This window comes from Dipodomys ordii, unplaced genomic scaffold (assembly GCF_000151885.1).
Source record: "Dipodomys ordii isolate 6190 unplaced genomic scaffold, Dord_2.0 Scaffold7, whole genome shotgun sequence".
NCBI lineage: Eukaryota > Metazoa > Chordata > Mammalia > Rodentia > Heteromyidae > Dipodomys > Dipodomys ordii.
The window spans coordinates 14,370,186-14,386,877 of record NW_012267223.1 but is presented as its reverse complement, the minus strand read 5'-3'; the positions used below and the strand labels follow the sequence as shown (position 1 = coordinate 14,386,877).

At 43.1% G+C, this 16,692-nt stretch overlaps 1 protein-coding gene across 2 annotated transcripts in view; it reads left to right on the top strand.

The window, feature by feature from the left end:
• Positions 1-13,595: 13,595 nt before the first annotated feature.
• The window catches only part of Tom1l1 (target of myb1 like 1 membrane trafficking protein), a 41,880-nt gene continuing 38,783 nt past the window's right edge, over positions 13,596-16,692 (top strand). For both annotated transcript variants that reach the window (XM_013008822.1, XM_013008823.1), the window contains exons 1-2: positions 13,596-13,717; positions 16,113-16,197. In XM_013008822.1, coding sequence (XP_012864276.1) covers positions 13,660-13,717; positions 16,113-16,197 — 143 coding nt within the window. In that variant the 5' untranslated portion in view covers positions 13,596-13,659. The remainder of the gene's footprint in view (positions 13,718-16,112; positions 16,198-16,692) is intronic.

Below are 16,692 nucleotides of genomic sequence, written 5' to 3'. Positions count from 1 at the left end.
AGTGTGAGCAGGAATTCAGTTGAAGGGCTCCTATTCCCTGTAGGCTTTTAAAAGATGGGTAAGGATTATGTTGAAAAATAATGGGCCTATTTTTAACATGCACTACTTATTACATTTTTCATCTTTGTCTGTTAGATGTTAAAGAGATTTCCTATTTTCTGTAGTGTACAATCTCACCACTTTAGTAATTAGCAAGTTCTTCTTCAATGCTCTAAAACCTTTTCGGCATAATTCCAACTCATTCCTAAGAGGATGCTTTCCTTGACAGAAATCCTGCCTTACACACACTGCTTGGATGGGTTGATTTTCCCATAGAGACAGGTATTGACTGCAACAAGCAACTCCAGGCTCTTTCTCTTCCTCGCTCTTCCTTTTATTCCTCCCAAGGATGGCTGCGGGAGAGAGACTGTAGTATTCAAGGGCCAGTACACTGATCTGGGTGACATACTTAAGAAGGCAAACTGTGCTTTTAAGGAGAGTAGTTTTAAAACATATTCAAATGCCATGATCTTTCTCTACGTCCTTAGGGTACCGACTGGTATGGCCCAAGCTACTTCCAAATGGGTAGAGGCCAGGTCTGCTGACCATGCTGGGCAAAGCCATGGACATGGACATCTTTGTGATGGGCAAAGGGCTTTTCAAACAAGGCTTCCTATCTCAATGATACAGTTACCAAATAAGAAGTAGACTTAGATGGGGAAAACGTGCCCATTTTCTCATTCTATTCTTGGGCTCTTGACTAAGAAGACATTAGTCAGTAGTTCAGCTCTTTCTAGAGTTTGACGACAAAACATGCTTTTGGGGGGAAAAAAAAGGCTGCTACTATATTTTGCCTTTCCTTACCTATTTCCAGGTGTTCCAGGTGACCCAGCCACATCCCATCCTTGATCCCTCTCTTAATATCACTCCCAGTTCAACCTTCCCCATCCCAACAGAAAACACCAAGTCCTAACAGGAATCTGTGTGGGGGGGGGGTTGTTTTTGTTTTTACTTCAATTGCCTCTTCTACTAAAGATGCTATTCCAGGCTGGGTGCTTGTGGCTCACACCTGGAATCCTAGTTTCTCAAGAGGCTGAGATCTGAGGATCAAAGTTCAAAGCCAGGTAGAAAAAATAGGTAAGACTTTTATCTCCAGTTAATCAGCCAAAAGCTAGACGTAGAGGTATGGCTCAAGTGTCAGAGAGCCAGCCTTGAAAGAAAACAAAAAAAAAGCCCAGCAAGAGCACAAAGCCTTGAGTTCAAGCACCAGTATGGGTACAAAAAGAAACAATGGATAACCAAAGATGTTCTAGAGATGCCACCCCGTTCCAACTAGCAGCTTGTATGTGAATCAATGACAGGAGAGACTTCAGGACTTTCTACCCAGAACTTGCCTATTAATTTGTAATGACAATCCACATCTGTCAGCCTTTCCCAGGAATTAAATAGTTCTGTAATTAAAATCCAACAGAGGGCCCCCAATTAGGACAGTAAACCGCCACGTAAGCAGCATGGAACACAGCTTTCTATAAATAAAAGACAAGCTTCATGCAAAATAAAAGCCTACTGCAGGCCTCTGTCCATCTCCCAATCAGCTGGTCCCTGGACTTCCTTTTACTCATTGTGACATCTGATCAAGGACTACAACATGGTGGGCGTCGGTGTGTCACACTGACTACCTGACTTGTTACTTAACTATTAAAGGGGGCTTGCTTCTCCTGCTAACAGAAAAACAAAACCCAAAGCAAACGAGGCAATTGAGAGGACCCTGAAGATTCCTGGAGTCTGATCTTGTAGACTTAAGTCTATAGCAGCATGTTAGCACAGTGGTCCTCCACACTGGAACCAATTGGGAGCAAATGGATGAGTGACTTCCTGTGCAAGCTTTGGTAAGGCCGCAGTACTCCATGCTTCCTTATATTTGCAAATGATAGCTATGTTATAATACTGTTCGGTCTGTAACAGAATGATTAGAGCAGCAATGTCTATTTTTGCCTGCTTTCAAAAGGGAATACCTAAGGGATTTGCATCACTAACTTCAATGTATTCTGAGATCTGTAAGCAAGATATTCCAAAAGCAGAGTGCCATCTGATGTGTGGCAGTCGGATAAACAGCTATTTATTTCTTAATAATAGAAAGGAGTCAGAGAAGTAAAATGTTGCTCAGCCTAGCTGTGAAAGGAGATATATTAACAAATCCAAGAATTCTCTTCTTCAATGACAAAATGTGTTTCCGCCCTGAATAGCTACAAAATTGCACCTTCTTTTCCATACTGTGCAAGAAAGGGACAAAAAAAATGTCTTCCCCAATCTAAGTTATTTAAAGATTGGCAGCCAGAAAGAGGGACCATAAGACATTGTCAGAGATGACAAGGCTTGAATTAACTTCCAAGGACTGCTAAAAGTGATGTGGAGGACTCATCCGTGGCCAGGGATAACTGGACGTACAAGTGTATCGATTAATAATGTGACCTTCTATTCCCAGGTATCCCCAAATCCTTCACAGTACTCAGGTGAGAAATACTAATAGGTTTTCACCCAGAGACTCTGGGTGAAAGCAACAACTGGAATAAACTAGAGTTGTCATCAGTTTTCACCATATGGGGTTCTAATGCCTCAGTGAGCAGCACTAGGGGCCCAGAGGGGAGATAGGGTCATGCTTATTCCTCATCATACATCCTCAGAGAAGAGGTCTGTGTGTTCCCAAAGGGAAAACTACTTAGCCTTATTCAACCCATTCAAAGACTAGACAAAAGTATAACATGAATGATGAACAAGGACATTGCTTAACACAGCCAATATTGGGTGATGAATAATTTATAAACAACTCTGGTTCCCAACCTACAGGCAGGGAACAGTCTTCTAGGTCCTCAGAAAATGATCGTCACAGAAGTTATCTTTGATCCTGAGACATCAGATACAGTATGATAGAACTCCAACAGGAAGACAGGAATGCTAGAGTGAAGTTGGAATGTGGTTTTAAAATGGTGTGATTCCCCTCTGGACATAAAATACCCAAGACCTTCTCTAATATCAGAACTTCAGGATTGTAAATTTAACAAAACTTCTACAATGATCTAGTCTTAATATTATTTACCCATAACTCCACCCTGTATTTGGATGTCATTTTTATGACTGTTGGGTTTTTTGTACTAATAATTTTTGATCAGCTGTAGCTGATCATAACAGCCATTGTTCCATCAATCTGTCTGGCTACAAGAGGGATACCAACTAGGGCACCAGGTATGACAACACACAACTGTAATCCTAGCTACTCTCAAAGTGGAGGTAGAAGAATCCTAAGTTTTGGCCAGCCCAGATAAAAGTAGTAAGACCAGACCTCATCAAATTTAAAATGGCTAGAAATATGGATCAAATGTTTCTACCACTTGAGTATTATTATTAGCTGTTATAGGTAAGGTCCTGAGTGCAGCCCTCAGAACCAAAAGGAAAAATAAATTACATCAACTGGTACAAAGGACCTCACCACAAGGCTCTCCCAGGGCTTGTTGAGCAGCTTGAGACTGGCTAATAAATTTACCGTCTTTATTTTGGGTGCCTTCTCCTAGTGCAATCGTTTACATTGTGGGGTTAAAGGATTTAGAACAGGGGTTTGCAAAGTTGGCTTTACAGACCCACTATTTTTGTGTATTCGTTCATTCCTTGTGTTATCTGTAACTGCTTTCTTGCTACAATGGCTGGCGGAATTGGAATTGAGTAGCTGCCAATAAAGCTTGAAACACTATCTGGCCTCTTATAGAATGTCTGTTGATCGCTGACTGACAGGAGCTAATGTTCAGGGGAAAGGCCTACACTGTAAAAGGACCATGGGAGGGTTTACTTAGGGTACAGGAGTCTGGCAAGTTTTCTGGGGCTAGAGGCTATGGGTAAGCTGCTGAGTTGTCATGAAGATCACTGGGCCCATATGCACACTAGAAGGGATAAGTATGCCCACATTCAACTATAGAGGACTCACTCTCGTTGTAGACAAAATATAAATTAATTCACTTAAAAGTGATATTGATCCCATACTATCTCTTTCATAATTTTTTTCTCCATGAATGAATGCACTTCTAATTATGTGAGGAACCCCTGATATAGTAATATCAAAGCAGTATTTGATCTAACCAGCACTCCTATTCAGTTCTAGAATGCAATCAATACTGTTGTGATAATGTGTTTGTAAAGAACAAAGCAGGAAACTTAAATCATAATACGGGGCTAAGACCAATATCAAATATCATTTCTATACTACTTCCATCTTGGCTGCTGGAAAGTTCACTGATCTTTTTATGTTGAAAAAAAGCCAAATGAAGCAATATCTTGTGACCATTAGGTTGTTCAACAGGAGTGAATCTCCTGTTCATTTACCCAAGAAACGAACCCCCCACTAGATTACAAGTGGATGGTGGAGATATGGAATGCAGAAACTAATCCATTTGGTTCCTCCATGCCACTGATTCCTACATCTGGGGGTTTCAGGTGTTTGTAACATGAATGAGTGAATGTCACCATATGTTCTCAGAACTCAGTTTGCAAAGCTGACAAAGAAGCACCCTAAAGATAATTTAAGCATATATTAGCAGCTACTGTCACTGCTACAGAACTGGGAAAGCATTTTAAAATCCATGCTGTATAAGAGTGAGGCACAGAGAGAGTGTGGGATCCAGACTTTGTGGAGCTCTCTTCTCTTGGTCTTTGCACCATCTGCCCAGGATTGCACTAACAGACCTGGCATCAGCCCTATGCTTCCCAAATCTAATTCTAGAACTCAACCCTCCTAGTGAAGTTGGTTCCTACCCTTCTATGTTTAACCACCTATTCACACGGAGAATGGAATTCAGTTATCTATTAAACATGCTCCCTCAGTAGTTTAGGAGTTCCTATGATAAAATGCACTGCAGTGGGATAAAATGGCCAACTGAAGATATAAAACATAAGGTGCTGTCTTTTTATTTCCAGGTTACCTACCAGGATTGATCATAACACCCTTTCTTGTTATATCCACCTTCAACCTTAGCTTTTTCCTAATGGTTTTGTCCAACCAGAGAGGCTTTAAGTATATTTCAAAGTTTACACAACTATAGGCATGTATTTGTCATCCACAGATTCAAATCCCAGATATAACCTTCGAATGATCTCTTCCTGCATCTCCCCAATGGATGGTCCCCATCACCTTCCCACACAGGGAGCTGTCCCTGCACTCCCTACATGCTATGTAAGTCACAGTAGTTTTCATGCTAATGTGGGATGCTCAGGAAGGGAAAGCAGTTGAGAACCTCTTCTTGTGCACCCTGGAAAACAGAACCAGCAGGCTTTCTGGAGGCTTCCTCCCGTTCTGGTGAGTCATTCTATCAGCAAGGCTTGCCTGGTTAGGTTTTTAGAAGAAACATTTTAAAAGTTAAACAAGGCTGCCCTCTCATGGTTAAAAACCAATTACCTGTAGAAATCAAAAAGCTGTTTATTCTCTGTGCCAGAGAAATGCAGAGCCTTCCTTCTACTGGAAATCTGAGTGATAATTGAGGCTGATAATTTTAAGGTATATCACAGGTAAAAATATATAAAAAGATACATCCCAGGTGACTTTTAAAATACAATGACAAGCCAGGCTCTGGTGGCTCACACCTGTAATCCTACCTACTCTGGAGTCTGAGATCTGTGAGTCATGATTTGAAACCAGCCCTGGAAGATAAATCTAAGAGACTCCTATTTCCAATTATCCAGCATAAAGCTGGAAGAGGAAGTGGAGATCAAGTGTTAAGAGTTGTTGCTTCGTATGTCCCTCCCCCACGATATAACCCCTGTTTTCACTGTATTTGATGTTGGTATACTTTGTGGAGAGGAAGGGAAGAAACAAATCATTTAAATAGGGATACAGGTGGACCCATTGCAATAATGAAATGTACAAGACGTTATATCGAGATACGAACTTTACAACTTTGGCTGGGGGGGGGGGGGAGAAGGGATGGGAAGGGGAAACAAAGGAGGAGTCTACAATGCTTGATAAGAAATGTACTCATTACCTTGCCCATGTAATTGTAATCCCTCTGTATGGTATTTTCACACACACACACACACACACACACACACACACACACACACAAGAGTTCCAGCCTTATGTGGAAAAGCTAAGCAAGAGCACAAGGCCCTAATTTCAAGCCCCAGTACCAAGTACACACACAAAAAAATGCATGTGGCAAGAAGAAGCCCCCCAAAACAGCCCAAGAATCAACCCCAGGATAGTGATGAAGACCATAAGGCTTTACAGCAGAAACCAAGAGGAACAAAGAAACTTCAGAAGCTACAAGCAAAAGGTTACCTGGGGCCACAGGTAAAATTAAGAAGTCTGACCAGAAGCTGGCTGTTCCCTGTCTCTGAGATAATCACAACTAGAGTCCATTTTTCAATAATGTATTGTCTCAGAGTCTGTGAAACATTTTAAAATAAGCTTTTGTTTAAAATAAAAACAACTAAAATATAGGGAATAAGTAAAACAATAAGTGAAAATGATGTTCAGAATTTACAAACTTCCTTAGGTCAAATCACAACCATCATCAACTCTTCACATTACTGATTGCAGAATTTAAATACAGATGAGTTCCCCCTCACACAGGGGATTAAGTTGATGGGTAATTTAGTTTAGATTTTGTTGGTTTATCCGTTAGTAATTGGTTCTGTTCATATTTAGTAAGCAAATACCTACAGAGCACTTGTAAGAAAATCTCAAAATCTCTAAGATACATTGTGCCCCCTTCCCCTCCATGTTTTTAATACTCTGATGCATCTTACACCTAATAGTGTGCTATAATCTCTCTCAGCCAAGAAGCTGCAGAGGAGTTGTCATTGCTGTAATGTGTACCATCTGCTTGTCATTCTTACAACCCCTTGATGCCTCGTTTGGTAATCTATCTAAAGACTATTTGCAAAAAAGGAAAGAAAGAAAAGAACAAGGTGAGTCCAGGTAGTAGTCTGAAAAATGTTTCAAGCACATTTTATGGTAAGATCCAAACGTAAAAATTAAAAAAAAAAAGCATTGGAACTTTCCACTGATGTCAACAACTTCAAACAAAGTATACTATGGGACATAATAATAATGCTGTACCATCAATTCCCATGATGACTCAAGAGATGACAATGGCCTAGAAAAAGACACGAACACATGAGCAACTCTGAGTCAGGATTGAGTCTAGAGAGCTGGCTTTTGTATGGAAAGAAGAAAATACTTCTAACAATTAATGATATGAAGACGAGAGGAGAGGAGGGTAAAGAGGCTATGACTCACCATCGTGAAGAGAATGAGAAGTCCCGGAGAGTGAATATCACATCACCAGAGAGGAGAAATGCATTCAGAGTATGAGCAGAGATCAGTAGTGACTGTGGTAATAGAAGAGACAGGAAGAGAAGGCAAGAGATCGGTCAGCATTGACTTGATGGACCCTTCCTTTTAAAAGGCATTACATTTCTAGAATGGTGACTTATGCCTATAATTCAAACACTTGGGAGGCTGAGACAGGAAGATTGTGAGTTTAAGGTCAGTCTGGGCTATATACTGCCTAGTTTTGCAGGCAGGCAGGAATGATAGTACAGCTACAGTGTATCTCATTTAGTCTTGAAAGCCACCTTTGCGAGATGTATGGAAATGAGCTCCACTGTTATAAGATTTTGAAAGAATGTTATACCTGCCTAAGATCAGCCAGTAAATGGTAGCACTGGGATTTGAACCAAGTTTGACCTCTAAATTAAATGTCTGTTGCCCTCGTCCACTGCATCTTTTAAGACTTTTCCTGCTGAACAAATCTCCAGACAGGATCCCAGTGGGCCCGCCCTAACGCCCTCCACAAAATCTAACCACTCTCAGGTTTTTCATATATTCTCTAACAGGACTTTTAGGTCACCTGGTACACTAGAAGGAAAAACAATAATAATGATCAGTAATTAGTATTTTCTGAGTTCTATTACATTCCCAGAACCAATTTAAGTGCTATGCAAACACTGTCTCTATGAAGTTGGAGGGTTTTTGTGTTTTTTTTTTAATCACCTGGGAACTCCAATTTCAATCCAGTTAATCTAATTTAGGAAGCTGAGCTAGAATTCCAAAGGACTACACACAAATTAAATAACAAATCCCAAATGAGTGAACTAGTAATATTGTAGAATCCACAGAAAGCTCATTGGCTTAGGTTATGAAAATATTGATCTTTTGCTTTTCCAGATAAAACTTTGGTTTTTAAGCTTATTAGAAATCCACAGAGATGACATTTTTAACCTACCTTTCATTTAGTACCAGATCCCAATGGATCTTCTTAATTAAAAGTATGATGAAGGAAGCCAGTGAACCATTTTCTTAGCTTAAAATTTGATGGTTAGGGTAGGATCAAGATTTTACATCAATCAACAAACTTCCAGTTGATCCTGCTACATGAAAGAAGCACTGTACAGATATTCCCAAGATCAATGGCAGAATTTTTGCTGGGGGGGGGTGGGGAGGGAAGGTAGGTGTGTGTGTGTGCTGAGGGGGGTTGGGGAGGGAAGGTAGGTGTGTGTGTGTGTGTGTGTGTTACAATGGAAAATAATCCAAGCTTTGGAATGAAAGAAATCTAAATTCACCTCCCCATTCTGAGTGACCTCAGACATTTAGTAGAATTCTGTATAAAGCTATTGTAAGTTTTACTGAATATGACAAACCATTTAGAGCAGTATTTGAATAAAGGATCTCTCATCCTGGATCTCTGAGTCCAACATAAATCCCATAGAAATGGAACAAAACTGTCCCGGAGGTGTTAGTGTAGAGGGAGAGGAATCCTTCCATGTGAAGGTGATAGATAGTTATCCCAAAATTAGAAAGAGGACAAAGTGTATTCTTGGAGCTTAATTTTCATCATCAGGAGTTGAGAAATTTTACTGCATTTAATAATACCTGAAAACAAAGTATATATATATATATATATATATATATATATATACACACATAAAATACAGTTGTATATATAATAATAATATCTTTGTATATACGGCTTTCAAAAATACTGGCAAGATTTCTTGCACAATTAATAGTCAATTTTAAGAAGAAATCAAATGTCCTCAGATTCATGAGGAACACTTGGTTGTATTCAGGAAAACCCAAACTGTAATTCAGTTTCATCCCTGATCAGTATTAAGACATACGACATTTAAGAATTGCTGTATTGAGTGGTATCTGGAAGGGGAATGGGGTGGGGTGGGGGGGCACGTACAGAAAGAGGCAAAACAGAACATAGAGAAATCCAGAACTGATTGATGTGAGAGTCAAGAGTAACTGAAGATTTTCTAGTTAGGAGAGAATTTAGAACTAGACTTTAGGAGGAAAGGGAGCTCAAACTTTTCATTTATTTATTCATTATTCATTTATTCAAAGAATATCTCATAAGTCTGCTAAGCACCATGTGTATGTCCAACAAACAGGTATTATTTCTTCTAGGGGCTTATATCTAGGAGTCAAAAAACAGATTTTTAAACATATAATATAAAGTGTTGAGGGCTCTAAGGCAGACATACGTATCTGATACTAGAAAGAAGGGCCACTTCTCATGGAAGTGACCAGAACTGTCTTCACAAAGAAGGGACAGAAGATGAACAAAGTGAAATGCAGGAAGGAGAAAAGAAGGCTGTGAGGGCATATGGAAGCTTTTATAGAACAGAGAAGAAAATGGACCAGGACTGGAAATGAGCAGAGGAAAAAAAATATGGGATGAACTGGGGCCCCATGGCTCACACCTGAATTCCTAGCTACTCAGGAGGCTGAAATCTGAGGATCTTTTATGGTTTGAAGTCAGCCTAGGCTGGAAAGTCCATGAGACTCTCATCTCCAATAAACTCTGCCCCCAAAAAACAGAAATGGAGCTGTGGTTAAAGTGGTCGAGAGCAGAAAGCCTTGATCAGAAAGAAGCTCAGGGACAGCACCCAGGCCCTGAGTTCAAGCCCAGGACCAGCATAAAAATGAATAAATAAATAAATTAAAATGTAAAAACCATGTAGGATAAAGTAATGGCTAGAAGGAAAGGAAAAATAGTATAGAGCCCAGGTAAGTCAAACAGATTTAGCCTGGTTGTCACATTTGCTGATCACATACCTACAGAAATTAGTTTTCTTATCAGATAGTCAGGGGAGAGACAATTGGTAGCAGCAGTCAGAATTAGACCCAGAAAGGGAAAGAGAAAAAGAACGCTAGAGAAAATACTATGGAGAGTGTAAGGGAGCATATTTAAAGGTTAAACAATTTTCCAAATAAGGAATAGAGGAATGCATGCTAGCCATGGAAGAAGTTGGCTCCAAGTTCTAGTCTGGAGCCCAGTCATTTACTCCTATGATGTCCTTTTTTCCCCCCTATAAAATGGTGGGAATCGAGATTATGCATGATTTTTGAAGTCACATCCAGCTCTGACAATCTAGACATTTTAGTAATTAAAAAACAGAATCAAATGGCAGGACAGAAATTATTAGCAGATTAATTGTTGTGGCAGATTGCCTTCCTCTTCAATACATATGTGCTAACCATATTTTCTTAACCTCAGTCTCTGAGCACCTCCCTGTAGAATTCACTTCTTTTAATATATGAGCAATTCAAAGCACTAGCTAGTATCTTGGGCTCCTCTACACACCAAAGTTTAATGCCCAGGGTTAAAGTTCACATGTTTTACAATCAGTCCTTTAGTAGTAATGCGATTGGGAAAAATTAATAACATTGGTTTTTTTCCTTATCTGTGAAATAATAATGGATCTGATCTCATAAAGTTATAGATTCAATAATACGTGTAAGTATATTTAAGACACTTTCAACACAGAAAGCATATATTCTTGGACAAATACAAGGAGGGGGGAAGCAAAACCTTTTGCCAGCAAAGTATATCCCTGCCTTTTCCTGAATTCTTCTGTCTCCCTGTCATCAAACAGATCCTTTAGAAGTAAGCTGTCATGGGCTGGGAAGGTGGCTCAGTGGTAGAGCACTTGCCTTGCATGCATGAGGCCCTGGGTTCGATTCCTCAGCACCACATAAGCAAAAAGAAAAAAGCCAGAAGTGGTGCTGTGGTTCAAGTGGTAGAGTGTTAGCCTTGAGCTGAAGAGCTGAGGAACAGCGCCCAGGCCCAGAGTTCAGGCCCCACGACTGGCCCCCCCCAAAAGAAAGAGAAGTAAGCTGTCACATTCAATGAACAAATTCAGCTTATGACAGTAATTTAGGCTTTTAGAATTAGACAACAATATTCAAATTTCAGAGCCATTTATTAGCTTTATCTTTTTAAGTCTCAGATTATGTATCTGTAAAAAACAAACATGGTAACGTGACCTATCTCCCAAGACTGTAAAGTCTAAATTAAATAGATTTTATGTTCCAGACACTAAGCCCATATTAAAACCAGTGATATTTTCTGTTTACACAAACCATCATGACTTCCACAGAAACTAAGACTTAGTGTGTTCTTGGAACTGAAAGTGTAGTAGGATCTTGCCCTTGTCAGTGAGACATTTTACCTTTGTTCTTTCTAGGATTCTGAACACCCTCAAGCACATTGGGAGAAAAGAAAAAAAATCTATAAGGCATAGCTGACCTCAAACAGGGGTAGCACTCACTCATCAACCTAGCTTCTCCTTCACCCAGATGTTGTGACCTGAATGCACTCTTTGCTGCTTTTGCTCTTATTTTCTGTGTCTCAACTACAGCATGGGAGGAAATCCAACCAAGGAACATGAGAAACTAAGCCACCTCCTACACAGAAGCAACAGAATTATGTAAAGAATCTATGCAGACACTTTATCCCTTCCTTTGCTTAGTTTTTATTCTGGTACTGATACCAATACCAGCCTCATCTAAGACTGACTTTCTCTTGAGAATAAGGAGCAGACAAGGCAAAATATCTTGCTAGGGGATAGAACATGAAATACAGATTAGGCTAGTCATATCACAAAGGAGGTTCCCACCAGTGCCAGAAAGAGCTAGGGAGATAACCACAGAGTATTATAAATGGCCCCATCTAAAACAGCTAGTCACCCTGATAATATTAGTCACAGGAAGGCCCCACCTCATTATGAGAAATACAATTACAAGGAGCTATTTCATTCTAAATTTTTAGAATACCTATGCTAACTCACTTATATTAGGGGGAAAAATGTAGCCAGGTGATGGTGGTTCCTAGCTACTCAGAAAGCTGGGATCTAAGGATCACGATTAGAGGCCAGCTGGGATGGAAAAATCGCTGAGAGTCTTATCTTTGGTTAACTAGCCAAAAGCCAGAAGTGGATATGTGTCTCAGGTGGTTGAGTGCCTGCCCCTCCCCCCACCCTTGAGTGAAAAAAGTCAAGTGAGAGAGAGAGCACTAGGCAGAGTTCAAGACCCAGCATCAACACGTGGAAAACAACAGAATGAGAGTTAAGTGAAAAGTTAGTCCTTGGAGCGCACCGCAATTGGCTTTGGCTAGTATATTAAAATGTTAAAGCCAAGGTCCCCTGCCTTTCTCCAGTCGCCATTTCCAGGGTGCTGGAAAAACAGATTTGTGGAACTGAGTCTGGGTTGACAGCCAGATGCAAGATCTACGGACAGAAGAGGTGTCTATCACATGGCTAATTAGCTTTGCCTGGCTATACTCTCCCCTCTCTCCCCCTCTCTCTAACTAGTTCCTCACAGGAGATTGTAAACATCAAACGTCACTCTGCTGGTGTTAATTGAATGCAAAGGAAAAGGCCATACATTCTGGTTCAGAGAGAGGGGTGGGGGTAGCTGGAGAGGGGTTGGGCTTCTCAAATCCAGATCGGCATTCCAAAGCAGCTCTACAGCCAAACCATTTCCTGCCAAAGCAACCAGGATAAATCCCTCTTCACTTTCGCACAAAGAGGCTGGAAAGCCGGGCTCCTAGGAGATACGGTTAGAAATGGAGAGCTTGTGTGTGTGGCCGGCGCCCTGTTGTCCCTCCAGGAAATGGGAGAAAGACAAAAAGGCTGCTGGGGCCGGCGAGCCCCCCACCCCACCCCCCTCCATCTCCCCACACTTTTTCAAGCCAAGCGCTCCTCCTCCACCTGCAGCGACCGTCTAAAAGGCAGAGCACAGACGGTCCCAACTTGGGTGTCCGGGGGTGACGATGGGCGTGGGGCACGCACTTCACTGTGGTTCATTCTGCTGCAGGTGCCTGACCTAGCGAGCGGTCCTTCCTTGAATTCTGACTGCGACTCCGAGGTTTGTGTTAGAATAACCTCATCCTACCTACCTGGTCTCCCAAGCACGGCAAAGGGGATGCGGAGGATCTCCAATCCCCAAGCTGGGGCTGCTGGGTCGCCCCACTTCTTTAAAAGGGAGGAGGTGGCAAGAAGCCCCCCCACCTGGGGCTGGGTGCTGGGCAGCACCGCGGCCTCCTACGGAGGGGGACCCACCTGGAGCCCTGGCCACGCCCCTGGGCGCGGGCGCGGCAGGTGCACCGGCCACGCCCACACGCCGGGCCACGCCCACACGCCGGGCCACGCCCACACGCCGGGCCACGCCCCCTGACTCCCCGCCTCCCGATCCCTGCCCGCCGGCGCCCGCGGAGCGCTCCAGCCCAGAGGAGGAGGAGCCGGGAAGGGGGTGGGGACAGGGGGGCACGGAGCGAGCGGGGTGGAGCCGGGAGTCGCCGGGCGGCGGAGGCGGATTTCCTGGGCCGCCGTGTCTCTGGAGCGACCATGGCGTTTGGGAAGAGTCACCGGGATCCCTACGCGACCTCCGTGGGCCACCTGATAGGTAAGGAGGGGGGCGGGACCAACATCCGGACAGACAGACCTCGGGGACCGCGGAGCCCTTTCCACCCCCTGTCTTCCCACCCCCCGCCCCCCTCCACCGGGCTCTGTGCTGGGCCCCCCGGAGGACCGGCGGAGCTGGACCCAGAGGGCAGCGCTCCCCTCCCCCCCCCCTGCCCGCAGCCCTCTCCTCCCCCATCCCTCCCCTCCCCTCACCCTGCAGCCCTCCCCTCCCCCCCTCCCCCGCAGCTCTCCCCGGCACCCCGTGCGTTTCTCATCCTGAGCTCCCCCCACTCCCCAGCCAAATGCACGTCCCCCGTGGATGCCAGACAGGTGACCCACAGCGCTTGGGCCAGGCGATCTGCATGCACCTTTACCACGCGAGCCAGAAACTTCTTGGCCCAGAGAAGGTCCTTTGCTGCCGAAGTGCTGTTCTCTCTCAAGGCACCATGTGTGATGCCTCTTTCACCCACGGGGGTGTGAAAGAAGAGACTTAGGGAGAAGAGTTGATGTGGCTTCCCTGGAGGAGCAGGTCCCTTCATACCGATCTTAGCTCGTGCAACCCCCTGGGTTTACCTCTCTGGGTAAACAGAGAGACTTGGAAACGTGTTTTTATTGTTGCTGGGTCTTGTTTTATTTTTGGGGTGGGGGGAGGGATTGGAGAGCCCACGTTGGAGACCGCCGGGGACGCTCAGGTTTCCTTCTGGTGCATCTACCTTCCCAAGGCCTGGGTTCTGAATCACTAAGGTGGAAGCAGAAACTGGTGATTGGACTCTCAACCAGTCCCCAGCTTCCTTCTCCTCTCCACCTCCCCTTCCCTCCCTCCCCTCCCATTCCTCCCCCTGGGGATGGGGTGTGGCATTATCTGTCAAGAATCTTAGTGCAGTGATGCAATCCTGAGAACCTGCTAGTTGTTGGTTAGAAGCTCCAGTCAGGGATCAAGTTGACTGCTGGGTGATCCCGTATGCCCCACTGCGCGTGAGTTTTCACGCCTTTAGGAGATGAGGAGAGGAGCTACCCTTGAAGGGAACTTGTGAGTTTTCACGCCTTTAGGAGATGAGGAGAGGAGCTACCCTTGAGGGGAACTTCTGTTAGACAGTGGGTATTAGAAATGGGCCCTGGGCAAATATAGATTCAGACCCAGTACAGATTCTGTTGTCTCTTCAAAGACAACAGAAACTTTAGCAGGTCTGGTTAATTCCTTAGCTGGGTAAACATTAACTGCCAGCTGTGTATACCTGGGTTTGGACCTGGACCGGACCTGAGTCTCAGACTTCGTCACTTATAGGACGATTGGACACACTTTGTGGTAGTTACTAGAGGACACCTTGAAAATACAAGAGAAATGCCTAATGCACACAACTTATGAAAAAGCAAGTGAAAAACTCTTGCTCTGGCTTTTGAAGGGTGAGTAGGAGTATTCAAATAGTCTCTATTCCAAGGTAGGAAGAAAGCTAAACTCTTGGGGTTCACTCAGTCATGCTAGTTAAATTGTTTTGCTTCCTTGCTCTCCAGGTGTTTATGTGCTGGTGCTTAGTGATCTTTCTAAGAAGATAGTAATTCATTCCCATCATACTTGCTAGGAAAGTGACTGCCACTTGAGCCACATCCCCTCAGCCCCCCCCCCAGCTTTTTTGCTGTAGCTATTGTTCAGATAGGGTCTCCTGCTTTTTTGATGAAATGGGCTTCAAGCTATGATTCTTATCTCTGCCTCGAGTAACTGAGTACACAGCACCATCTCTAGCCCCAATATTTTGTGCTCTTGAAGATGTCTGGAGAGAACATACCTATTTATTTAATGATCATATTCCAGGTACAGGAACTGCCTTGGTTAGTATAGGCAACCAGAAGTAATTTTACTTAGTAATTCTGAGTGCTCACCCTTCCCTCCTTTCTTCCTTATAAACAAACAAACGAAATAGTTGGTGTCAAACAACCTCAATTTGAATGCAAGTCCTTCTTCCTACTTCCCATACAACTGGAGTCCTTACCTTAATCTTTCTGAATTTCTGTTATATTATCTCCAATAGTGTGTTAAATCAATTGCATAAAATGCTAAGCACTGTGCTTTTCACCCTGTAGGTGACTGACTGCTCAATAAGCAACAGTCCAGTTCTGGAGTTGATTTTCTCTGAAAGACTGGCAGATGGAGATTTTAGCAGTTCTGGTCCTGAAACCAGGTGTTGGACAAGTAGTCTTTATTAATAAGTCATTCATTACTGTTGCCACAGCAACACTCTGAACTTGACTCTGATTGATTCCTGAATTACTGGGAAATGTTCAGGAAAGAAAAAAGAAAGAAAGAAAGTCACTCTGCCCTTTGGTAATCTAAACAAAATGATACGGTGTACCCTAAGGCTGATTATCTCAGGAGAACTGACATTTCGTATGCTTTGCAGAAAAGGCTACATTTGCTGGAGTTCAGACTGAAGACTGGGGCCAGTTCATGCACATCTGTGACATAATTAATGCCACCCAGGACGGGTAAGTTCAGGTAGAGGTCAAACCATTGTCCCTGGGGAGGAGCCTCAGAACTGTGACATGTTTTCCTGGGTCCACACTGTTGGAGTTCTTGTGGGAACAGTATTTTCCTCATTCCTCGACACCCATTACCTTGAAAAGAAATCAGAGGCCTCTTCTGAGGTTCCGCACTTGGAGTATCTAAGACTATTATAATTTGTTTCCTCTTTGCCTTTTCCTTCATAATTTTAACTGGGGTTCAAATTCCTTGTTTTTGAAAAGATAAAAAAATATTTTTAAAAAAGAGATAGATTGTTTCCCCTTTTAGGAACTTTTCCGGCCCTGCTCTGATTGTTAGTGTTTTATGTAACTAGAAAATATGATAGAGGAGCTAGTTGACTTCTGGTGTTAACCAGTCTGTGGGCAGCCCTTGGAATTATCCGGAAACAATCTAGCAGTCTTTATTCTGCTTTTTTTTTTTTCCCCTAATGCCAGCTCACTTATGTTTGTTTTATGCTC